The 2874-nt window shown below is 38.5% G+C and overlaps 1 protein-coding gene across 1 annotated transcript in view; it reads left to right on the forward strand.

The window, feature by feature from the left end:
- Positions 1-115: 115 nt before the first annotated feature.
- LOC101851695 (titin) overlaps positions 116-2874 on the forward strand; it is a gene marked incomplete at both ends in the record, with an annotated part of 144092 nt that continues 141333 nt past the window's right edge. Inside the window, 3 exon segments of the mRNA XM_035973402.1 lie at positions 116-382; positions 861-1127; positions 1896-2165. Coding sequence (XP_035829295.1) covers positions 116-382; positions 861-1127; positions 1896-2165 — 804 coding nt within the window.

Genomic DNA, 2874 nt, shown 5'->3' on the forward strand with positions numbered 1-2874 from the left:
AGAGAGAGAGAGAGAGAGAGAGAGAGAGAGAGAGAGAGAGAGAGAGAGAGAAAAGACTCACTGTATTAATTCATCCATCAATTAAACCAAACCCTTTATCTCAACTCCCTCTCAGAAACACCTTTGGAAATCATCAAACCTCTCCAAGAGACAGAGGTCATCGAAGGTGAGCCCGTAACCTTGACCTGCGAGGTCAACCGTCCAGGTGTCAAGGCCACCTGGTTCAAGGACAAGGTTGAGATCGGTCCCACCGAGGACCGCCACATCTCCGTAGACGGTACCGTCCACACGCTGACCCTGCCCAAGACGGACCTGGAGGACGAGGCAGAGTACACTGTCAAGCTAGAGGACAAGAGCTCCTCGGCTCTACTGCTCGTCGAAGGTAATGATGATGATAATGATGATAATAATGATGATAAAAATAATAATAATAATAATAATAATAATAATAATAATAATAATAATAATGATGATGATGATGATGATGATAATAATAATAACAACAATAATAATAATAATAATAATAATAGTAGTAGTAGTAGTAGCAATAATAATAATAGTAATGATAGTAATGAAAATAATAATGATAATAATGATAATAACAACAACAATAATAATAATAATAATAATAATAATAATATTAATAGTAATAATAGTAATAGTAATAATCATGATCATGATCATTATAATGATAAGAAGAAGAATTTAAGAAACTACGCAAAGAAAAACTGACGATCAACTACAAAGTTCCAACATCTCCTCCTCCCCCCCCCCCCAAACTACCCCCACCCCACACCCCACCTCACACCCCACCTCACACCCTCCCCCACCCCCCACCCCACCCATCCACACACACACAGAGGAACCTCTGAAGATCACCCGCCCTATCTCTGACGCCGAATGCCTTGAAGGCGAGACCGTGAGCTTCGTGTGTGAGGTGAATAAGGAGAACTTCCCCGCTATGTGGCTCAAAGATGGCATCGTCATCACGGAGGAAGACGGCTACGAGTTCATCATGGACGGCAAGAGACACATCCTGAAGATCCCTGAGGTCAACATGGAGCACGACGCGGAGTTTACGGTTAAGCTCAACGGCTGCGAGTCCAAGGCCAAGCTCAGAGTTGAAGGTGGGTTGAGGGTTTTATTTCTGGTGCCCTTGCCATCTCTTCGGGGAAATTTAGGCAGAAAATTTAAAGGTTATAAAACTGAAAGAGAATTGTTTTCCACCTTATCATCTCTTCAAATGAAACCTTGTTTGTTAAACGTAAAGATGTACATTTAGACAGAAAATGTATATAGTTATAAAACTGAAAGTAAACTGTTTTTCCGAGGTTTTTATTGAGTTTATAGCAGTCCTCTACGATTCTATAGTTTCAGGGCTCACATGAAGTTATGGCTTTACATATTGAATCAATCTTGCCTCAAGCGTACGCCACAAAAATGCACAAACACATACTGAACCGTAAAGTTATTGTAACGCTGAAAAGTTGACTCAATTTTTAAAAATGAATCAACGAATAGATTTCTAATTTATGTTGATTTATCAAATTATGGAGAAGAAATCAAAGTAAAAATTTCACATTATGATCCATCCCCCCACCCCCCACACACACAATAATAATAATATTAATATAAATAATAATAATGATAATAATAATAATAACAATAATAATAATAATAATAATAATAATTTTTTTAAAAAATGATAATAATGATAATAATAATAATAATAATAATAATAATAATAATAATAATAATAATAATAATAATAGTAAGAAGAAGAAGAAGAAGAAGAAGAAGAAGAAGAAGAAGGATATAAAAAAACTAATAATAGTAAAATGTTATGACAAGCTAACAAAGACACAAAAAACCCATGTCTGTTTCCTCCCATTCAGAAGTAGCCGCCATGTTCACGGCCACCCTCAAGGACGTGGAAGGTCGTGAAGGTCAGGACGTGGAGCTGGAGTGTGTGCTCAGTAAGCCAGACGTCAAGGTGCGCTGGATGAAGAACCGGAAACCGCTCACGCCAAGCGACCGGATCAAGATCGTGTGTGACCGGTACCGACACTTCCTGCGGATCATGGACACCATCCAGGAGGACGAGGGAGAGTACACGGCCGTGCTGCCAGACGACAAGGAGTCTTCCGCGAAACTCAGGATTTACGGTGAGGGTAGAGAGTAGTAGCCAAACTCAGGATTTACGGTGAGGGAAGAGAGTAGTAGCCAAACTCAGGATTTACGGTGAGGGAAGAGAGTAGTAGCCAAACTCAGGATTTACGGTGGGGGTGGAGAGTAGTAGCCAAACTCAGGATTTACGGTGAGGGAAGAGAGTAGTAGCCAAACTCAGGATTTACGGTGAGAGCAGAGAAATATAGTATTGTGTAGATTTACGGTGGGAGCAGAGAAATATAGTATTGTGGGGATTTACGGTGAGGTTATTTAAAAGCTTTTAAAAGTTCTTTCTGATTTTTAAGAGGATGTTTGTGTAGGCAAATGTACTTGAAATTTTTAACTTGACCTTAGATATAGTTTAAGCAATAAGAGGGAAAACGTTTGTATTAAGAAAGGTAGCTTTAGTAATTACAGTACACTGATTATGTTCATAGCAATTAGTTCAGAAATATTTGAAAAGAACTGACAGCACTTGAACACATAGTGGCCACCCGATGTCTTACACACGGCCATCCAACAAAAGCATCAGAAACTCATAGATGTTGAAAAGGATTCAGCATTTTATCATAAAAAGTAGAACTCTCAAGCCAAAATTAGCTAGTCATTTTGGAAATTGATATTCATGTAATTTCATATCATTTAGGAAACTGATATAAGCTTCATGACATTTGTAAACTATTTTCTAATCATCATGGTCTTGTG

This window comes from Aplysia californica, unplaced genomic scaffold (assembly GCF_000002075.1).
Source record: "Aplysia californica isolate F4 #8 unplaced genomic scaffold, AplCal3.0 scaffold01202, whole genome shotgun sequence".
NCBI lineage: Eukaryota > Metazoa > Mollusca > Gastropoda > Aplysiida > Aplysiidae > Aplysia > Aplysia californica.